The 22,187-nt window shown below is 31.4% G+C and overlaps 1 protein-coding gene across 6 annotated transcripts in view; it reads right to left on the bottom strand.

Annotated features, from left to right (window-relative positions):
* Positions 1 to 22,187, bottom strand: part of LOC129914783 (discoidin domain-containing receptor 2-like) — a 229,691-nt gene that overhangs the window by 163,534 nt on the left and 43,970 nt on the right. For all 6 annotated transcript variants that reach the window (XR_008772248.1, XM_055994176.1, XM_055994174.1 and 3 more), the window contains exons 2-3: positions 8,177 to 8,993; positions 444 to 549 (exon numbers count right to left, since the gene is read on the bottom strand). Coding sequence is in view for 5 of the 6 variants with exons in the window: in XM_055994176.1 (XP_055850151.1) it covers positions 444 to 549; positions 8,177 to 8,519 (449 nt within the window). In the remaining variant the exon portion in view is untranslated. The remainder of the gene's footprint in view (positions 1 to 443; positions 550 to 8,176; positions 8,994 to 22,187) is intronic.

Genomic DNA, 22,187 nt, shown 5'->3' with positions numbered 1-22,187 from the left:
TCGAAATTGATTTAATTTCGTCGTCGTCGCGGAGCATTCGTTCTTCTGTCCTTTCTTTTTTTTTTGGTTGGTTGGAAAAAAAAGGTGAACAATTTTATCGCCCACATTCCATTAGGGTATCTCATGGATACAAATCCTCAGATATGCGAAGTTATGATGACGACGACGATGGTCCTTTTGAACGAGCTGAAATTCCCGATGTTTTCTCTGCTACAACATCAGCCATGCTGGTTGTGTAAAATATGTCCTGCATTTTAATAATAAAAATCATATCGTGCGGAGACAATGAAAATTCCATGCGGTTTTCAAATAGTTGTTCTCGGAGTGAAAATACTTTCAAACTTTTTAGTGCAGGTATCAGATATGGGCACCTACTCGTACACACCTACCGCTACCCTATCATGAACAAGGGAGATTTGGTTTGGGGGTTGAAAATAACTTACCTTGCGTGTTGGGGGCCAACGTTGCCCATGTCATGTGCTGAGCTGGCTGTGATTTGAAAATCCGCAATAGCACCGGATTCCATACCGAGGGGATTTTTGCATGTGGCTGAAATAAAAGAAATTGCAACAACAACAAAAAAAATGATAAAAATTGGTTTCGAGATATTTTTTTTTTATTATATTTTGTATATGACGATGTGTGGTTGTGGTATATTGTGCATGAAAGGTAATTGGAGGTTGGAGAGGTGGATGTAATCTATAACAAATGGAAGGATCAATGGATTACAACATGTGCGGGATTATTAAAAAAGGAATGACACAAAAAAGTGGAATACCAGGAAAATTAACTGCTTTAACTACTCTGTGCTACTTCGTTATTGCATTGAGTTTGAGTTCATTGTGAACATTCAAACACTATAACAGCGAAAAGTTGTCATGGTAAAGGATTTGAATCCTATCTACATACATATGTAACAAAGGTTTTATTTTATTATGTTTTTTTTTTTTTTATAGAAACGAGAGAGAGTATGGGGATTATATTACCAAAGGAATATTTAGTTATTTTCAAAAAGTGTTAGAAAAAAAATGTAGTATGTGCCATGTAAATTTGTTCTATATATATACTTGGAATTACTGATGGGAATAGACAATTCTAAAACAAATACATATACACATGTAGATATGATTTGGAGATAAAAAATATTTTATTAAATAAAGGATGAGTATAAAATATGCGGACAGCGTTATTAATCGTTGGAGTATTACATGAGGTTTTTCGCTGATAGCTGGATGATTCATTACTTGAATCGATAGCATTTAAAACATGGCATGTCCGTTGTCCGTAGAGAGTTATTTGATGAGTTTCAGAAACTTATAATTTAAAAAAAAAATAATCTTAATATTTTATCTGGCATAGTAAATGGCAAATGGAACATTATTATTAATTGTTTTTCATTGTGATCTGGCAGGCAAACAATAGGTACCTGTCCAACAATACAAATAGGGTTTGAAAACTATCTTTCCCAATATAAGTGGGCTGATTGGTAAACTTTAATTGTTTTTGAATTTCTTTAGAAAATTAATAAAAGTCCTAATTGAACAAGTACTAACAGCAATAACCAAAATTTACATACCTATACCATATTTTTAAAGACGAAAGATAAATTGCATGACGCCTTTACTAAAGATTTTTATAATAAAAAAATTGACGCCTAGTCGCAATAATAAATTAATAGGTAGTTAATCAATATATTATTTCATTATTTTAGTCAAAATGTAAAATATTGGTTATATAGTTAATTTATGTATATCAGGAGTAAAATGGAATAAATTCAAACTTTTTGCCAAGTTTTTGAGTGTTACAATTTTTTTTTTGTTGATTTATGTACTATTCTGCCGTGCTTAGCAAAAAGGGCGCATATCCATTTTTGTAGTTTTGAGATAAATGCATTTAACTGAAAAAGGAAAGAGTTGAGAATTGTATTTGTGCTCAGTTTCAAAAGTTATTTTGAGCAACTTGTAATAGGAAATATATATATTTTATTTTAAACTATAATAATATAATATTCAAGCTTCCCAAATGCTTAAAAAAATGTTTTTTTTTTAATTTCTAGTGTTAGAAAAAAATGCATTTTTCTACTAGGGAATACAGCGGAGTAATACCGTTGTGCTCATCTTCATTGATTATTTTGAGCCACTTGAAATTGGAAATGCGATGTTTTTAGTTAACATATAAATGAGGCATTATTTCAGGAAGCCAAATATACCCTTAACTCAAATTTGGATTTTTGGCTCATACGCCCTTTGCTTAGTACGGCAGTATTTTACCTGTACTATTTGAGTTCATTTTATTTGAATGTTCTTCTTTTGGCTAAGTGAAGTTGGCAACCCCAAATGCTATTTTTTTTTTAATCTGCCTGGTTCGATTGCCCAAGGTTAGCTAGGATTAGTTCTAAAATTATATTATTTTTTTTCACCTCCAAAATCACAAAAAAAAAATATTTTTTTATTTAGTGTAAAAACTGTTGGTTTTTCCCAGGATAGCAAAACTTTTTTTTCTTTATTCCACCATTAAAAAAAAACAACTTTTTTTATATCACAAACCGAAAAAAAAAACGAAAAAAAACCTATATTTTCGGCAGCCTAAATATAGTTGTTTATAAAGGCCAACTAGTTTCATTAATTTTTTAGAAAAAAAAAATAGTACGCATACACCACAGTGACCCTTTTTAATTTATAATTTGGAAAAAGTAAATAAACTGTTGTGGGCACTGCGCCCGAAATGTTATTTATTCGACTTAGAATTCTTACTTGATTGAATGTGGTAAACTGTAGTAGAAGCTTAAGTTGATCTATTTTATTTCAACTTAAAAACCACAATATACAAATACTTTTTCAAGTGTAAAAATCATTGATTTTTTTGGTTTGCTATCTGAGCACCTAGAAAAGCTACATGCCTAGTATAATCAATCCAATTTTTTTCCAAAAGTAACAACAAATAAAAAATGCTGTGCGAGGTGATTACTTTTTCGGTACATGAATAGTACTTTTTAAACCATTTTCAATTGTCCATGGTAATAACAAAAAATTGCATCACCTTTTTTTCTCTAGCCCAAACTTAGTTAAAAAATTATGACAAAAAAAAAAACTTTTTTCATATTATCTCTTAAAATCAAAATTTGTTTTTTTTTTTGTAGTGTAAAAAAATGTTTTTTTTACAATTTTTACACTGCAAAAAAAAATTGATTTTTAACAGGTTGGTTATTTAAAAAAAGTTTTTTTTTGTCATAATTTTTGAAATAAGGTTTGGGCTAACTAAAAAAAAGAGATGTTTTTTTGTTGGAATTACCAAGGCTAGTTGAGAGAGGTCTAAGAAAATGTATTCATGTTTTGAAAAAGAAATCACCTCACACACCATTTTTATATTTGTTGTTACTTTTTCCAAATTTTTGGATATATTATACTAAGAATGTAGTTTTTCTAGGTGTTTATATGACGAACCAAGAAATCAATGATTTTTACACTCTTAAATTTGTTTGCATTTTGTGGTTTTTAAGGTAAAATGAAACAAATCAACTTATATGAACTTATATGAACTACTTTCAATCAAGTAAGAATTTTAAATCAAATAAATAATAGTTTAGGTGCAGCCCACACCAGTGGATTTACTTTTTCTAAAAAAGTTCACTGTGGTGTATGCGTACTTTTTTTTTGTGAGGTTAATAAAAAGTAATGCTCCTATAATTTATTAATAATAAACTAAACGTAGGATAGCACAAATAAGGCTTGGGGTCAAAATTCTGCCGGGATCAAAATTCTTTTGTCAAAATTCTTCTTTCAAAATTCTGCTTTACAAAATTCTGCTTTCAAAATTTTGCTTTTCAAAATTCTGTTTTTCAAAATTCTGTTTTTCAAAATTCTGCTTTTCATAATTCTGTTTTTCAAAATTCTGCAAAAAATTAAAAAAGGGTTTGGAAAATGTTAAAAAGCGCGCTATTTTTAACATTATTCAAACCCTTTTTTAATTTGTTTGCAAAATTCTGTAAAATCATCTACTTGAAAAATTATCTACTTATTTGACCTACATAATTTGTCATTCTTTAAATGCATATTAATTTTTGTTTTATAAATGAATATATTTGAAAATATAAAGAAAAGGTTTTAAATATACTAAACATTTCCGAAAATAATTCAAAATTTTTTAATTTATCAAATAAAGATGAATATTCAAAAATTTGAATAAGAAAACGAATATTTTGTATCAACAACATCGGTTCCAATTAAGTTATAGATTTTATTTGAAAGAAAGTCAGTCTATGCATTTTTAAAAATATTTGCGACACTTAAACAAAAAAATGTATGAAAGTACCAATGTTGAATTACATTAATGAGGTGTATTTTTCTATTTTTCTTGGCAAAATTTTTTTGTTCAAGTATAATGCTAGCGGAATTTTGAAAAGCAGAATTTTAAAAAGCAGAATTTTGAACAGCAGAATAAAAAAAGCAGAATTTTGAAAAACAGAATTTTCGTTAAAAAGCAGAATTTTAAAGCCAGAATTTTGACCCGATCCCCGCAAATAAGAGTTGGGCTATCCTAGGCTAACCTTGGGCAAAGAAACCACGGTTTTAAACAAACGACTTAGATTTTTTCGGTTTCGGATATTAAAAAATTTGTTTTTGTTGTATCTTTTAAAAATATAGTGAAAAAAAGAGTGTGTGTACACATGTACTGTACACGCGACTGAAGTTATACTTCTCATTCAGTATATGTAAATGAATTTCATTTGATATTTTTAATTTCTATTATTAAATTAATAAATCCACACTTCGTTTTTTACATTTTTATCAAGTGAACAATAAATTAATTCTTTCATCCTCCTTGCTTCCATGTAGTTTTCAATTTATTCTGTGAAATTTACTCATGTTGTGCGGTTCAGAACGTACGGTATATGCGAAAGTAAATGAATTGCGCATAAAATGTGCGATATGGTAATTTTATGAGAATTGTGTGTGCTTCAGCACTAGTAGTAGCAATATGCAACTTGCAGGGTTGCTACAAAGGTCAAAAGTGAGCTGAGCTCAGCTCACAGCTCAGCTCATTTGAGCTGAGCTGAAAATGAGCTGAGCTGATGGTTGAGCTGAGCTGTTGGGTAAGCTGAGCTGTCGGTGAGCTGAGCTGTTAGGTGAGCTAAGGTAAAGTGAGCTGAGCTGTGATGGGTGAGAGGATACATTGATTTTTATTTGGAAAGTATAATGAAATATGAAGATATTTTAAACTTTTATAAAACACCATAGCTTAAGATGTTTGGTTCTAGTTATTAATGTAATTATTTTAACACATGAATATTTTTATAAATAAAACAGATAATTTTTCGTGATCTTTTTTCTTGGTTTTTTTAATAGTAAATATATTTTTTTTTTTTTTAGTAAAATATTTCTTTTTTTATCATAAAAAAAATTCCGGTACAATCCGGTTTTTCGAATTTTTTCAAAATTCCGAAAAAATCACGTTTGAAAGTTGGGGTTAAATTTTTTTTCGAAAAATCCCCGAATCTTTGAATGCTCCTGGAAGCTGAACCGCTTGAGAGCAATTTTTGGGAGTGATGCCAAATGAGCTTGTGTCATGGGCCTACGCTTTGCACATTGTCAGATTTTTAAAAAATCGCCTTCCATGTTAAACCGCCACATCATGCATATTTTTTCAGAATCGTGCCTATTTTTTTTTACTTTTAAGTTCTCCCAGTTTGAGAACGCGTAGATCTACAGGGATGAGAGTAGTACCCAAATGTAGGTTAGAGCCCCCGCTACCTTTTGGCATCAAATTTTTTTTTTCATTTTCTTCAAAATTCCGAGATATAGGCATTGGAAGTTGGGGCGCTCACTTTCAGCTCAGCTCACTTTCAGCTCAGCTCAAATGAGCTAAGCTATGGTACCTAGCTCAAATTTGAGGTGAGCTGTGAGCTGAGCTAAAATGTGAGCTTTTTTCAACCCTGGCAACTTGCCACATGGAAATTACCACATGCAACATGTAACTTGCAACGTGTCGTACTGCGGCGTACTGCATTTTTAAATACTAAAGTACTGCCTACTCTAAAGGTGAAACGACAGCCCTGCTACCCAGGGTGATCGCGTCATAATCCCTTTGACATTCTTGTCAAAAAGTAAATTTTCATACCCACCCTCCCATAAGAAGTATAACTTCAAAAAAACTTGGGCTCTCCTGGGCTAACTTTAGGCAATCAAATCAGGCAGGTTTGAAGGAAAAATTAGCATTTGGGGCTGCCAAATTCACATAGCCAATTTTGAAGTGGATCGCTCCATTCATATAGGATGTGGCTCTTTATTGAAGTAGAAAAATTACAGACTGAATTAAGGGACACACTCTTCATGGTATAGAACAGCAATATACCAACTGATTTGTACCAAAAATCATATTCAAAACAAAGATCGACTTCAATATAAGTTAACGATATTTGAAGAGCAATATTTCAAAGAAGCGTAATTTATTTTTTATCAACATATTTAATATATTAAAAGTTGTGGAACACAAGCGTTTTGATGGTACACTGTGGTTTATGCGTATGAGTAGTTGCATATTTAAGTTCACTTGCGAGAAATATTAACGACGAGCACATACAGTCCGCCTCTGACAGAAGCATGAATGTACAAATTTAATAATTAGATAAAGTCGTTAAAAGAATTTTTCTTTCACAGACTGAAAATTGTAAGAAGATACTTTTTCTTGGTTTCCGAGATATTATAGAATAAAAAATTGTAAACCAAAGAAACTATTAAACTTAAAACAAACTGCACATTTCTGCTTCTGGCATCAGATTTAAATAAAATCTGATGCCTTGAAATCGCAAATTCCTGACAAAATATTTTTTAGGTACACTCTTAAATGGCGAAACCTGTAACCTATTAGCGTACATTCCGAATCCTTATTCGACAGATTTTTTGCATTGCACTTAAGGACGTATGATATTAATCGGTATTATCAAAAGTAACTTCAACAAGTCAAGAACCGTTGTTCAAAGGATTTAAGATAGTTTTATTTATGAAGGGCAGATTGAATCAAGATAATTAGCTCACAACTAGAACCAAACGCATGCACTGCACAGTGCATTTTACATCTAGGAAAAATCATTTCTCAGTAAAATACAATCAATGATTTTTACACTCTAAAAAATATTTGCATTTTGTGGTTTTTAAGGTGGAATGAAACAAATCAACTTAAGCTTCTTAACAGGAATGTTATATGGACTACATTCAATCAAGTAAGAATTCTAGGTCAAATATATAACCATTGAGGCGCAATGTCGACGCCAGTGAATTTACTTTTTCTAAATAATTTAGATAAATTATAAATTAAAAAAGGTCGCTGCGGTGTATGAGTACTTTTTTTTGTGAAGTGAATAAAAACTAATGCTTCTATAAATTACTAATAATAAACTAAGCGTAGGTTAGCAAAATGCATTTCACACCTAGAAAAAACTATTTGTAAGTAAAATATGCAGACAAATTCGGCTTGCAGTATATGAAAATGTACCGACAATTTGGGAGAACAGAACCTTGAAATGGCTAAAAAGTTCAGAGTCATCACATTTTATCAAACTGAGATCAAAAACAATGCATAATAATTGAAAATTATTAAATTTTTTACGAAAAGCTATGTTCAATATTAAAGTTTTCGGTCTCTAACTTCGAAATTGATTAGTCGATAATCACAAAAGTTAATCCGTCTTTTTCTTTTTCTATACTCTTTCAACATGCACTCCATGTCCTTGAAAATCCTTCTATAATAAAGATATACCTATATCTACGTCTGTGCGTGTGCAATGATTGGTTGCTACATATATCCAAACAAAACATGCGGTTGGTTGCTCCTTCAGCATGGATTTCGCGACCCTTCTTTTCTTTTGATTAATTCACGAGACTTAGAAAAAGATTTACAGATTATTTACATGTTCTGTACAATAAACTAAAGCAACCGAATTAATCGCAACCTTAACGCAATCCACCTCAAGAGGCAGGTACAAGGCCATGTTAGCGTGACTTGAACCCTAAGTTTCTCTCTGATGGTGATGGTATCATGGTATATAGACTTTCATGTAGTCACGCAATAAAAACAATAAAACAACATAAATTATAAAAAAAGGAGAACAGAAAAATACAAAAAATAATTTAACATTCAACCAAGGTAACTCTGGAATATTCCAACTATTCATCCTTACCGATATCCAAGGCTCCTGTTGGGCCAATGTGAAGCAAAGCACCAGCCCATGTTAACAAAAGCACCTGGACAAAGCGATTTCTGCTGCTGCTGCTGTTGCTGTTGCTATTGCTACACGCCCTCGTCCTCGCACGAGGTCTGCTGCTCTGATGAATGACGTTGTTGATGCCGCTTTTGCTTTTGCTGATGTTGTCGCTGCCGCTGCCGTTTCCACTGCCACTGTTGCCGCCGTCAATTCGATTATAAAAATGTTTTCCAAGCAGAATTGTTATGGCTGCTGTCGTCGATCCAATTGCTGCTCGTACCGGTGATGGCGTTTTCGTCCTTTTTGTTGGTGGAAGCATTTTCTCGCTGACGGATGGACGAGAGAAAAAATAAGTCCCTGTCTATAAGACTGCTACCACCACAACCATTGCCTCGTTCCTATCACTGGTTTCGAGCTTCGAGGGGTTTTTGGTGTCCTCTCTGCTGCCGGTCCCTGGCTCCCAGCAGTTCTAGTGTTTTTATTGATCCTAAAGCAAAGCGACTAACTATAAAAAGAACCAATGCGTGGAACTGGGGATTTTGTTTGTTGGTTTTTTTTTTTTGCTCAAAGTAGGCCAGCAAATCCCACAATGTGCGGTTGGCCTGCTTTATTTTTTACTCTGTTTTCTATATATATTTTTTTTAATTCAATGGGTTAACTGCTAAAAGCATTGGACACATCAGCATGGCGGGTTGGTGGTGGTGGCGGTGTCTAGTACTCTTGCACATGATATTGGAGCAAGAAAAAATTTGTATTCTGCGCTGTTGTCCGGTTTACTTGGTGTCGAAGTGACCTAAAAATGAAAGAAGAGAGAAAGAACAAAATGAATAACTTTGTTATCAATGTTGGCAAGCTAAGCTATATGCACTGTTAAAAAATTGCTTTAATTCTTAATTTAAGCAAATAAGTTTTTGATGTTTATTATTTTGAGAAAGAAAAAAATAAATAAGATTTACAGTATCTTATTTGTTTATAGAACTTCCTCATGCCAATGAAAGTTAGGAAAGTAAAACTAAAAAAGAGGGCATATCTTATGCGACAAATTCGTGTCTGTAGTTTCAAGTTAACAAGGAGGATAATTGAGGAATTTGAATGAGATTTTTTTTTTGTTGGGGTAAGAAAGCGAATAAAAAATATTTCAGGACTAGATAATAACATGATGGTAAGATACAAAAGTCGTGGCTTTGTTTGATAGGTACGCATTTTTATCTGGTCATTTTTTATATCTTTCTTCGAAAGTGTAGGTACCTCCCATACAAATTTTTCAAGTTATAGCAAATTACTCGAAAACGGCTCTAACTACATATTGTGATTACACTTTGCAGACGTAGTATTCAAAGCAATTGCAATAAAACTGCATTCTTCGTTTTTCTCAAAAAAAGTTAAATAAAAAATTTGTTTTTTATTTAACAAAATTTTGCCCTAAATGTCGGCTCTTCCCCAACATCAACAAAGTTTCTTTAAAATTTATATTAAGGTAGCTCTTAAAATCTTCAAGTATAAACTAACATAAAAGTACTTTCAACTGCAAGAGCAAATTTGTACGAGCCAGTAGTGAATTTTATTTTTTTATCGAAGTCTAATTTTAAATCTATTTAATTAACTAATAGGTTAAGGGCCGGTTTGTTCACACTCGATTATCTTTTAATCAAGGATTTTTGTATGGAATAATCCTTGATTAAAACATAATCGACAGTGAACAAACTGGCCTTAAATCAGTTTCTTATAATAAATCAGTTCCTTATTCATAAAAATAAGTTGTTATAAATTGGTTTCTACTTTTATCACTTAAAAAATGCAATAACAGTAAAACAATTTCTATAACAAATCGTCCCGTTTGTGCGTGAACCACGTATCTACAAAGCAAATTTTGTTCAGTTCTTAAAAGAAATAAACATTTTTCTTGAAATTAGAAATACCTATGAATGGAACAAAAGAAAATCAAGTTATGTTTAAGACATATTCATTGAGTTGTTTCTACACTTAAACCTTTATAACTATTATTTCTGTAAGTTTAACAGAAAATTAAATCTTTTAAAAAAATGTACTTGCGAGGTTCAAGCAGAAACGGGACGAAATATACCCTATTCTTAAGTTTTATTTTTTATTTTTATTTTTTATAATTTTTACTATAAATGAAAGTCCATTTGTTGTTAAAGAACCGTTAAATTTAATTGAGAATTTTGTTAAATTTATTTGCATTTTAAAAAATGCTAACCCTTAAATATCTCGAAACATGAAAAAATGGACTTATAACACTTTCAAATACAACGGCTCAACTATTCAATTTAAGACTTTTTTCAAAATATAACCCTTTCAGAACAACAACTTTTCAAGTCGAATCAGAAGTTTTCAGATCTACATATATATATATGCGCAAAACAGATGGTAAATACATACCTACGAATATCAACTGCAGTTGAAAGTGGATGTAACTACATATGTCAACTACGTTGAGCGGCCATCAATGAAATTAGTATCAAATGAAAGAATTATAACCTAGGAAAAACTTTTACTATGGACGTTTCGCTGTATTGCGTTAAGAATGCAAGATAGTGCAGTATTAGTATTGTTAATGCATTGTTCAATGTATGAAGGACAAATTGATTCATATTCTAATTTTTAACATAAAATATGATGCTCTGTCATTTTCCCTGAGTCTGAAGACATTAATCTTTAAAATACGACCAATAGAACTCATAATATAATATTTTTAAGATAACCACTTCAAGATTTTGTTCGAAAGTTTTCAAACAATTCAAACTAACAAAAAATTGAGCAACGAAACTCTCAAAATAGGCTTGAAATTGTTGTTTTAAAATGTTTATAGTTTGGGTTCTAGTGGTTGGATATTCAAGATAAAAGGTCTTCAGACTCAGGGAAAACGACAGAGTATCATATTTTTCACTTAAAATACACAATTTAGTTACAACATTGAGACAATCTATATAAAGTGTTAAATGCAAAAATGCATTTTATCCGTTGTTGAAGTGCGTCACAAGGATAAAACTTCTGCACAATATTTGTAAACCTTAATTGCATCAAAAAATAACAAATTCATTCCTGGCCGCGTAACGTCCACGTTCCATACAAACTTGCCCATTCTCCTTTCTGAAAAACAATTTTGAATGTATATTTATTAATGTAGCAATATCTAAGGTTCCGAAATGTCAAACCATTGGTAGTTTTTAATGATTTTTTTTTTTTAATTTCAAAACTGATCATGTTGTAACAACTAACAAGAACAATTTCACCCTCATTCATAGTCAACCGGACACATAAAGTTAGAATTTTTGTATTTTTAGCCGTGTACTCATACTCATTTACTAGATGATGAGAGTGATTGAGACGTGAGGGGAAGGCTTAAAAGGGAATCACAAATTGCATCGAGGAAAAATCAATCTAAATACTCAAACGCCCAGCACAAAGTAACGTAATTTTAATCTTCTCCCCGAATGCTTCTGGTTTCATGCCACACCAAAGTCCCACTCTATGAAATAGCAAATAAGATGATTCCCGCGGGTCATGTAGGCGGACTGGACATGTACAAATAGTAAACAACCGGCTACCGTTCAATAGAGAGAAGCGAGAAAAAATAACACACCGAACCCACTAGTATTAATCTACTGACTGTGAGCTGTAAAGCCCCATTGAACATTGGCTTCACCTCCTCATCTCTTCACCCCAACCAAAGTCCGAACACAAAACAACTACTATGGACGTTCATCAAAGATGGAGCTAATATGATAGACCTCGCTAGAGCTGGTGATTGCTGCCACTGCCACCATCGTTGCCACTATTCACAAAATACATATATATAGATACAGTGATTGCTGTGTGTTGCTGTATAGTATATTGCATAAAGCAAAGGAGATATTATTAATTTAAACTGTAAATGAATCATGACGAGCGCGACGTGCGCTTCTCCTTTTTTCCGGACTCCGGGAATATACCTATACACTAAGTAAGACGGAACGGAGTATTATAAGAGGAGCGAGATTCATGCTATGCAAGTGCATGGCAGCAATAACATCAAAGGATCGAGTTGCTATTGCTGCTGGATACTGGATGCTAGATGATGATGACAGAAGGTGTATTGTAGTGGCGCGGCGGCAAAGCAGTGCAGTGGGCAGCGGATGCAATGACACAGTACCGTATACCGTAAGTATCTATCGGCGAATCTGCCCCACTGATTTATCTTTGATGAGCGAAGCTGGCTGCTCCATTTTTCTTTGATGGCCCTTTTTTGCAGCGACTATAGGAGCTACAACAGCAGTTGCATCAACGGAATTGTGCTTGTGCCTCATCCCACTATAATGCTCTGATGGCCGCCTTCCATATCTGTTTGATAATGATGGCGAGTGGCAGGTTTCCTATCCCTCTTTCTGAGTACAGAATTAAGTATCTTCTATAGTAAAGATAGGTATCTGCAATCATAATATCTGCGTATATGACGGAACGGTGTTCGTTAAGGACGTCCTATAGAAACAAAAACAGGTGAATTCAAAGGGAAAAGCTATATAATTACAAAATGAAATAAGGATATCATTTAATTTTGCAATGATTTTGTTTTTTTTTTTTAATTATATGATGCAACATCAAGAGGCATATTTATTATTTATTATTAACGCTTATTACTTTTTTGCAATGTTATACTGAAGTGTACTTGATGTACAAGTAGTTTTTATTTCTGGAGTACTGTTATTAAGTGCATCGCGTTTGGTGTAGAATTACGCATTTTTTTTTTTAATTTGAACAAATGTGCTTGAAATAATAAATTGGAATCAATTAAAATAAAAATTATAAGAGCGAATATTTTTGTTTGTACAACAAAAAAAAAAAAAATGAAAATATTTATGTAGGTACCAGCTTTTAACTGCATATTTTGATGCAGAAATTAAACAAAAGAATATTTCAGGTGTATATTGTAATTCGTTATAAATTTAACATACCGTCTTTAAGTGAATTGGTTTTGAAGAAATATGGTAAATTATGCTGTTATCAAAAATAATGGCAATAACCTCAATTAATTGTTTATTAATCGTCAATTAATGGAAATAAAACGGGCCTGGGCATGATTCATTTTTCAAGACTAATTTATACATACATTTTTCGGATAAAAGCACGGTAAAAATAGGGTTAAACAGGAAAAAAACACCATCCAATTACTTGTCTTACATCACGCTTTTACTAGAATAATGCATCCTATAAAGCCAAAAATTTCGGGAGCAGCAGAGAAGAACAGGACTTCGTCCACCGAAATAATATCACGCCTCACTAAATTATAAATAATGTAGTTTTGACACGACCGACGACTCCATGTATAGGTATAGACAAAGCCTAGTGGCTTACAACTCTCAACCATTCCTATGTGTATTTAATTAGTTTGCCAGAATGGAATGGACCAACAAATTTATGGTCATATCCGAAAGGCTGAGCAGATTTACTTTTTTGCATGACTATTATTAAAGGTCTTGTCAATTCCTCTCAGAAGCAGTACCCCGCAAAAATTCTCTAGAGGATGGTTGTTAGATTTGAACCAGGAACCTCTGGTGCGGTAGTTTATCGCTCTTACCATTGCAAAACGGGGAACTACCACGTTTTCTCCTCAAAAAGACTAGCATTTTACCCAAAATATCAAGTTCCTTGGAAATTAAGTTCTAAAAAACGACTTACCTGGCGTAGTGGTGCAAGTGAACTAAATAAGTTTTTAGAAACAAGCGCTTTGGTGCGCTTAAATTAAATAAATAATATTGTTTTTCTAAAATATTTCGATAGAGATAGTTTTGTAATTTCTGTTTCGTCGTAGTCTAAGATTTTACTTCTACTTTTTTTCTAGAAGAACGAACTGTGAATTATAAGAGTAAAAGTGATTTTTAAAATAGGTCTACAAATAAGGAAAGACCAAAATGAATGGACAAATAGGAAACATTTCAAACGTTCAATTAGGAAGCACCGATTTAGCAAGAAGTACCTACTGAAATTAACTTGAACATAATTTCAAATGAAGAATTCATAACAAATGTTACGCTAGTCAATTCAAACAAATAAATAAAAAAGACAAAGTAAAAAATCTCCAGGATCTAATTTAATTAGGTCCTGAAAAAATACTTTAAATGAATATTAAACTTTAAACCGCCTTTATTCAATAAATACCACAGTTAGGTTAGAATAGGTTCGGAGCCAAAGCCAACAGAAAGTCGGGGAAGTTATATTGGCTTTGAAACCTTACAAACTATTCCAAGAAAAGAAATCTTGAGGTGCAAGCGTTTTAAGAAGCACTCCAAAAGTATGCATAGAATCACCAATTTTATTGATAAATCTCTCAAAGTAAAGAAAACTGTTCAGCTCCATTTTGGGATGCACCGCAAGCATTTGACAAAGTTGGGCACGAAAGCTTTAGATTCAAATTTACGAAATCCTTGCCTAAACACAAAATATAAGATGCACAGAGAAAACCTATAAACAGAAAACCAGATTTAAAAGACTCCACAAAATTACAAAATGTTTATATGGGAATTTGTTCGGATTGACAAACTCACTTTATTGGACTTGTTTTGATAAATAAATCGTTTTTTGTTTTTTTGTGATTACACCTTTAGAAAATTCTTTTTTTTTTTTTCTATTGGCTCCAGAGTAAATTAAGGCCCAAAGGTAAATTAAAAATCGTTTACTCTGTCCTCCATTTTATATCACATCTTTCATCCAAACCTTTACTAATGGTTAGGTATTTTGGATTTAGATAATGCAGACCCTTAAAAAAAAAAAAAAAAAAAAAAAAAACAAATGAACAACAACAACAACAAATAAAAATAAATGTATCTTCCTTAAAGGGAGTCAAGAATCACTTAGTGATTTAGACATTCATCTCTTTTTTCTTCATCATGTTGTTGTTTTTTTATTTTTGGTTTCTGATGGGGAACGAAATTCGTCTACTATATGCAATACACGTGGCATGAGAATGAATTTCCTGTTACCACCATAAGCACTTTGGAAGGAAATTGTCATGTTTTGTGTTTGCAAGGATTTTCTCTCTGTTTTCATCTCTTCAGGCTATGCATAAGAGTCTAGGACTTCTATGAGTGTTATTGTGAAAATGATACCTTAATACTCCTCCCATACCTTTTTAACTTGCCACCATTATAGGTTTAAACACCATGTCACATGAGAAGAAAAGTAAAAACCCCACAAAACCATTGATGGCATGATTTCATTCCCCCAAGCCATTATACATACTATGCATCCTCAGACCAAAATCTATGGATATTCTTTAACACATATACATATATAATATTCAAATTGCATACACTGTTTATCTATCAATTCGGGGCCAACACCTTTAAATAAAAGGCATCTCACATGAGAAGATTGAATTCAATATAATATACAATATCTAAATATTTTATCGATATTTATTTTATTTTTCGAATGAAAAAGGACGAGACAAAAGGTAAAAATCAATAACGCACATGAAAGGACGTGTATTTTTTTTTTTATTTTTAGGGGCAGCAAGGGACCCGCAAGGATGATAAAGGATATTTTATCAAACCATAGCATGTCGCGCGTTTATCTTTAAGAGAAATTCAATTTCCTACGAAAAAGGATGTGAATAGAATTGAAGGAGTTTTCTCATTTGTCAAGGAGTCAATGATGACGACGCGACGGTGACGATGGCAGTGCGGTGTGGTGTTGCGAGCGATGAAATGAAATGGATTGGCATCCCTGGTTGATGGTGGAGAGGGGGAGTTTACTGTGTACAAATCAAAGCAATCAGCATAAAAGTTTACGCAACTTTATTTGAAAATGTCATAAAGTTGTTTTTTTCTGTTACTTTCTCCAGACACGATGAATAATATTTTCCAGAAAGGTTGCTAGTTAATATTCAATAAGAGTTAAAGATGGACAATAGAGTCTTCCTAAGGATCCATTAAGGAAGAGAGAAACTACACTGAAAATAATAAATTTCGTAAAATTACGAAAATCGTTTCATACACTACATTTTCGTTGGCCCAACGAAACTTTCGTTGGCTCAACGAAAATATGTAATTTTTCGTAATATGAAAACCTTCATCAATTAATGAAAACGTTTCATACACTTTTTCTTCCTTTTTAGTGCCAAAAAATCCAATTCAATGAAAAGATTCATCAATTAACGAAAAATTTCATACTCATTTTAAAGAATAAAAATAAGAATTTTTTCCTTACTTTATTAAAGTTTTAATTAAGTAACGAAAAAATTCATTAACTTATGAAATTAAACATTAACTAACGAAAATCTTCATAAGCTTATGAAAATTCTTCATATACTAACGAAATATTACATTGGCTTATGAAAAAATACATCAGTTAACGAAAAAAAATCGTTGCGTTACAAAAAAAAAAACGTAGACTTGGGTGCATTTCTGTTTTAATGATTAAAAATTGAATCTTGCTTTATATAGTTCACATTAGGTTTTTGTTTAAAAATCTATGTAAGCTGAACTGAATATAAAAAATATTTGCGTATTGACAAGGTGTCTCACGATAAGTCGGACTCATCAGTTGACTTAAGTGAGCTCCAATGGGTCGAAACGCCAATTTTTGGTTTGGACTATATTAAATTAATAATTTAACAAGTCCAATAAAAAAATACAATTAATACAACGAAAAGTTTCGTTAGCTAACAAATATTTTTTCGTAATTTAATAAAAATGTTCATTAAATTTACGAAAAAATTCGTTAGCTAACGAAAGTTCTTTCATAAATTAATCAAAAAATACATTGACTAACGAAAAATATCACCGTGGTTAATTAAATTTTACGTTAATCGATGAAAAATTTCGTAAAGTGATGTAAAAATTCATTAACTCTCGATCAAAAATTTTTATGAAAAATTTCATTAAAATACTACAGTTTTCGTTGATTGATGAAGTTCTTCATTAACGTATGAAAGCCATTTCGTTGAGCCAATTAAATTTTTCATCGGCTGAAAATTAATTAAATTTTCGTTGGCTCAACGAATTTTTTCGTTGTATTTACGTAAGGATTTGGTTCAGTGTAAGAAAAGCTTTCAGGCGGCTTACAATGGCTTTCAAGATTTTTCCCCCCCATAAATCGGTTTCCATAAAAGGATTTGAAAGGAATCAATAAATTCAATCTTTCAATTGGATGTTGGTACCTATTATCCTTAGGAGAAAACGATTTTTTGTTTGCGTTTAATTCATCATCTTCATCTTAACTTTGTTGATGTCCATCGAGACGTGATGAATAATTTCTTTTATTTTTAAGCAACAAGATGACAATTATATTGAATACTTTATATAGTAGATTGATATACCCATAGCGGCATTTTCGTTCTGATAATACTTATGCCTGTCTGTGTTATCCTGGAACAATAATTATGTCCATCAAGTGCTTAAGTTTTAAAATTGACATTTAACTGACATTGGCGCCACCATAAATCGCATTGCAAAAATAACACAGTTCCGGAATCATGGAACATGAGCTTCAACTGCCTACAGTCACGAATGACACGACACGACAACGACAACGATGAAACAAAGTCCTTCATGAACATCCTTTTTAAGTGTGCTGCTGTTATTGTTCGTCGCGTCGCGTGACTTGTGCAAATGTCAACAAAATATCCTAGCAACTCATTATATATGAAAGGACTTACTAAAAAAGAAAGTAAAAAAAAAAAATACAAATAAAAGTATATGGATAGAGAAAAGGAGAAACAAACTGAAGACTGTCAAGATGTGCTAAAGTAACAAATAGCTTTGTTTATTTGCCTCACAGTGATAAGCTATTTTTATAGTTAAAATGGCATTTTGCGAATAGAGCAATAGATACAAATTGGTTATTCTTTACCCATATTATATCTACGAACATGTATATAAACTGTCTTTATTTGACAGTTCTGTTAGTTGTAAAACTTTGTTGGAGAATGCAATTTAAAAATACAACTTATGTCATTGCTCACTTTATTACCTCTTACCTACGTGTATAAGAAAGGGGGTTTTCATGTGAAGTGGATATGACATTTCCAGTTTATTCTGATGCAACTGGATAGTCGGTAAATATTGTTTCTATTGGAAAAACATGATGCAAACAAAATAAAATTTTAATCAAGGGTTTTTAAAATAAATAATTTTTATACATATATAAAAATTTTCTAATATTTTTCAAAAAAAGTTTGTCTGCCATTTTAAAGAAAATATTATTCAACGCATATAAACAAAATTTCGACAAAATTCATTTGCCAGTGTTTTAAAAAAATTGATTTTTCAAAACAAAAAAATTAAATATTTTTAATAATTCCAAAAATCGGTTTTTTGAAAAATTCATAAATCGAAAAAACCGTTTTATGGCAGGTACTGTTAATAACGGTATAAAAAATATACACACAAAAATTTTTATAAAAATCGTTAGAGCCGTTTTTGAAACAAAGTAAATTTTCTATTTCCGTTATATGAGATAGGTATGACAGATACCGTCAGTTCTGTACGATTCTCAAACTTATTTTTTTTGCCTTATAGAAGGTAACTTGATTTAAAAAACAAAATTGAAATGTTTTTTGAAAATCCAAAAATGTTTTTTTTTAATTTTATATTTCAGCTACCTTAACTATTCGTTGAAATCGGATCAATATTTTACTAGAAATTCAGAAACGTGACGTAACTTTTTTAATTTTAAGAAGCACTGAGTGAATTGAATGAAATTAAATCTTTTAAGTATTATATCTCCTAGTTGATTTCCAAACATCGGAAATCTTTTTAAATAAAGAATCCGACATCTAAGGTTCTCAATCTTTCCCTTTAATTGGACTCAACTTTAGACAACCTCCTTTTATTTTTATCGTAATAGGCAATCGCGGTAGTATTTTTTTTAAGAAAATTATTATTTATGCTCTCTTAATGTTCCACAAGTCATAAAAGGATTAAACGATTTATATTGCCCGTTTATCTTGATTGCATCGTTTCGGAAGGTTGTTCTAAAATATATAAAAATACATATAAACAAAATACTATAAAGGCTTGGCCACACCGGAGGGTATGCGGTAGCGGTACGGGTAGCGGTAACGATATTTGTATGAAAAAAGTTCCACATCTGAACGTTGATATGTCAGTTTGGAATTTTTTTCATACAAGTACCCTTACCTCTACCCGTACCGCTACCGCATACCCTTCGGTGTGGCCAAGCCTTAAATGTAGCTACGATTTCATTGCTACGCAAAGTCCGACAGTTTTTTTTCTTTCAAAATTAAATTGAGTTATGTATTTTTATTTATTTATTTATTTTTTTTTTTTCTAAATCAAACTCGTTAACCCTAAAACTATTAAGTTGATTGCAGAATATGCGCGGCAGTGATCTTTATACCAAGACCAAAACATACTGTTTGTGTCGAATTGTAGTTGATCGCTGGCGATAAAATAAAATTATCCAATGGTTTCGAGTTATTTAGGCGCGCATTGTGCACACAGTAACACAACAATATATATATATATATTTTTAAGCACAAAATTGAATTTAATAGCGCGTTAGATTGCTCGGGAGTCGAGAGGCTGGGAGAATGTCGGACAATAGAATTTAAATTGGTTTAACCAGCAGCTTCTTTGTGATCGTCCCTTTCTCTTCTTCAAGTGTTGGTTGTCCAGATAAATTTGTGTGAAAATGGGAAGTTTTATGGGGAGGAATTGAGGTTTGTAAAGAATAGAGTAGATGTCGTCGTAATTTATTAAGTTAAACTGAGTTTGTTTTTGTATTTTCTTTATTTTAAATTTATTTATTGGATTTGTTTATGGCTTTTAAATCTTTTAGATTTTTTTTTTTTTTTTATTTAATTTGTTTTGAGTTTTGTAATTTTTTTTTTCATTCGGAATTGGGTGGGTATACGTGGGCTTATGGATAACAAGCATAATGCAAAATCTTTATTAATTGCAGAGTTGACTATACAAAATGTATATGAAATACACTGGTCTGCAAGGAAATCCTCTTTTTAATGAAACTATACTTTACTAAAGATTTTTTTTGTTCTGATTCCGAAAGCCAAAATTGGCCTAGCAAGTGACGTTTTTAGAAAATCTCCAAAACCCATTTTTGTGCTGTATTCGAAGCAATATTTTGGCGTAATGTAAACTTTTTCAACTAAACTTGTCACGGTTTATAAAAGGACTTATTTTTTTCTTTCAAATTCAGTTTCAATCTCTTCAATATCTCTTTTCTTGTTCGAGATATCTAAATTTAAGTAAGTTAAGTAGGTTAAGTTAAATTCATATTTCTTTCTCCCAAGAACAAAAGTATACTTTTCTAATAGATTTTAATATGCTGATTTTGAATCCGAATTCAAAATATTTCAATCGGCTCCTTATGTATTTGAGGTATAGTAGTTTTTTTGAGATTTTCTAAACAAAAACTTGATTTTGTGATTATCGAACGCGTATATATCAAAATCCTGACGTGCTAGATTCTCTTTGACTTCGGATTCGAACTCAACACGTCAAAAACCGTAAGAAAAATATACTTTTGTTCCTAGGAGAAACAAATTTTAAGATTAAGAAGGCAGTGTATCGACAGGTTTATCACAGATAAGATATTTCTAAATAGAAAAATAATAAAAAAGTATAAAAGACGTATAAATTTGTTTTAATGTACCTATTTTATTATAGTTTTCTTTAAATATTTGACTCATTATATATACGGGCGTTGAGATTTTACATTATCCTTAATTAAGGTGTTTTTGTTCATGTGGGATTTACTAAAAACTGCAGAATTTCAATATTTTTGCTGTTTTTGTTAATTAGTTTCTTAAAATGTGTGTCAACTTTAATTAATAAATACATATCGACGGTTAAACTTCATAACCTCGTAAGTCGTTTTTGCAAGTTTTTCAGAAATCAAAAAACAATATGTTGTGTTTCTTGTTTTTGTATGGGATATATCAATACGAGCTTTTGAATTTCGTCATTCCTGAAAAATGTTCAAAACAACATTGTTGAACTGAATATAACAAAAGATAGCTCTGAATTTTCTGAATTGTTTGCATTAATAATATTTTTTTCGAATTTTTCGACTTACGAGGTTATGAAGTTTAACCGTCGATATGTCATATGATAGATCATGTTATAAGAAATAAGTCCTCCAAATTTGAGCTCAATACGAATATTAGTTTTATTTTTGTACTAGGTCAACCGATTCTAAAAGGGTTATTTTCTACAAACATATTTCATAATTTCAAAAAATGATTTGAAGGAGAAAAAAAGATAAGTTTTGCAGACCAGTGTTTTATTTAACTTTAGCATTGTATTTACAGGAACTTGTCAGAAATTAGCTGGAAACATGATTTCTAGGCTCAGTAATATTGAACACTCGGATTATTTCACCAAATTGGATATTTCTGAGCTTCGAATAATCATGAATGGTTGGTTCACCACCGGAAAGGTGGTTTCTTTAATTTTGGAATATTGGATTTTTTCAAGTAATTTAACTCCTTGTTACCCAAAACCAACAATCTTAAAATTTGAAACATGTAAAGGCTTTTTTAACTATAATAAAATAGGTCATTTTAAAAAGCAATATCTTTATTATTTTCCCATTTATTTCGAAATTAAGGGAGTACCTACAATAACTAGGTTTTTTCTCGTATACAAATGTGAAATTTCAAACCACACACTATCAAATACTTATTTGTAAGCTTAGGTCCAATTTATTCACACTCCATTAAATTTAAAGTCGCCATTAAAAAAGGGAAATTTTAAAATTTGTATGCGATTTGACAGTTTTATAATTTTTAATGGAGCCTTTAAAAACAATGGAGAGTGAATAAATTGGGCCTTAGAGAGAAAAACCAATTTTTTCTTTTTTTTTATACTTTTTTTTTTAATTAAAAAAAAAAAACAAAACTTCAAAAACAACCGTTAATAATAGGTACCTATATTTATGTCTCAAACTCTCAACCTATGTGTTTGCTGTAAATTTGACTATATTGGTAGGACACTTTTAAAAATGA

Source organism: Episyrphus balteatus, chromosome 3, assembly GCF_945859705.1.
Source record: "Episyrphus balteatus chromosome 3, idEpiBalt1.1, whole genome shotgun sequence".
NCBI lineage: Eukaryota > Metazoa > Arthropoda > Insecta > Diptera > Syrphidae > Episyrphus > Episyrphus balteatus.
Note: the sequence above shows the minus strand (reverse complement) of the source record. Positions and strands in the feature narration are given on the sequence as shown.